This window comes from Micropterus dolomieu, unplaced genomic scaffold (genome assembly GCF_021292245.1).
Source record: "Micropterus dolomieu isolate WLL.071019.BEF.003 ecotype Adirondacks unplaced genomic scaffold, ASM2129224v1 contig_3676, whole genome shotgun sequence".
NCBI lineage: Eukaryota > Metazoa > Chordata > Actinopteri > Centrarchiformes > Centrarchidae > Micropterus > Micropterus dolomieu.
The window spans coordinates 1-1697 of record NW_025732666.1 but is presented as its reverse complement, the minus strand read 5'-3'; the positions used below and the strand labels follow the sequence as shown (position 1 = coordinate 1697).

Below are 1697 nucleotides of genomic sequence, written 5' to 3'. Positions count from 1 at the left end.
TATGTATATGTATGTATATGTGTGTATATATATGTATATGTATGTATATGTGTATGTATATATATGTATATATATATGTGTGTATATATATGTATATGTATGTATATGTGTATGTATATATATGTATATGTGTATGTATATATATGTATATGTATGTATGTATATGTTTGAGTATGTATGAGGAAAGCTTTTTCTGTAGATGCCTGATTTGTAACTTTGGTCGTGTTGTGTTATTTGTCTGGTTATTTATAATTTTCTTTGTTTATTCCTGTGTATTTTGAGAAGCACTTTGTAATCATGTGTAAATAATTACTATACAAATAAATAAAGGTATTATTATTTAATTCCACATGACAACCATATTATTTACTTTAAATACTTTACTTGCACAATTCTATTATAGTTGTCACATTTCAGGACAAATCAAAACATGAGACAAAATAAATCACCTACAAAACACATGTTCAGCTCCAGACAGGAAGATTGTTTGCATCTGTCAAATTCTCCCTCTATCATTTCATGCTTCATCACTTGGTCATCCATGAATTCTTTTCTGTTTTGTAAACTATTTCATGGACTATGATCCTTTCACAAATGTTTTAATCTCCAGACTGGATCCTGTAAATCTGACAGATGCAGAGTCAGAGCCTTGACTTCATGTGTTTTTCCAGAATGGATATTTGAACCATTTTCTCCTGAAGGATCAAACAGCAGTGGAGAGAAAGGACTTCCTTGGTGGAGGACTCTCAGCTGATTTTGGTTGTCAGAGGATTTTCAGTGTGAAAGTCTCTCATTTATGTGAATAACACCTGATGTCATACAGCTACCATCCAATAACTAATAATTATCATTCTTTTGTGTGACGTGATTGAAAAACACTTCAGAACTGCTCTTCCAAGGTTTTACCTACTTATACACGTGTATGTATAGATATAGTTAGTTTTGTTTGTAAAAAAACATCCAATTAAACATTTTTTAATGTAAAAAAAATTTTGTTTCACAAATACTGAAGCAGTATGTGATAATAATACAATGACAGTTCAAAATAGTGAAAGAAATGCTCACACATTGTTACCACGGTTACCTTGGTGAAATGTAAAGTTCAGAGTGAAGAAGTTACAAGTGGTTTCATTTCTAAAGCTTTAAATGACAAAGAGTAAAGTGGATCCAACCTGCATCATCACACTGAAGTTTAACAGTGTGTGACTCCCTCTAGTGGACGTTGTGGAGTATTCTGTTGTCTTTGCTCCAAAGGTTTTTGTACAGAGTTTTGGTGTTTCCTGTCACTGTGGGCTGCAGAGCACAGTAGTACACAGCAGAGTCAGACAGCTGAAGCTTCTGGATCTTCAGAGGAACTGATTTTGAGGTGGAATCAACTGTTGATGAAAACCTCTCCTTAAACTTATCCTCTGTTTTCACATCGTTCTGTTGCATGCGACTCAGCATGAATTTGGGGCTGTTGTTTCCATCCTGTTTGTACCAGAACAAAGTTGGATTTGTATAACTGGTCTCAAAAGTACAGCCAAGTGTAACTGTGTCTCCTTCAGCAGCAATGACATCTCCTGCTGGCTGGGTCACTCTGTCTTCTCCTTTACACTCTGGGGAAGAAGAGAACATGCAGAGGAAGAGATGGATCAATAAAGATGATTGATTAAAGGAGAACAATCAGTAGGTTTAAAGAGTTACCTAGCCAGAGA

General features: G+C 34.6%; 1 gene segment (V, D, J or C); it reads right to left on the bottom strand.

Moving 5' to 3' along the window:
* Positions 1–1204: 1204 nt before the first annotated feature.
* LOC123964615 lies at positions 1205–1661 on the bottom strand. The segment is given in 1 exon segment: positions 1205–1661. A coding segment is annotated over 1 exon segment (405 nt).
* Positions 1662–1697: the final 36 nt, after the last annotated feature.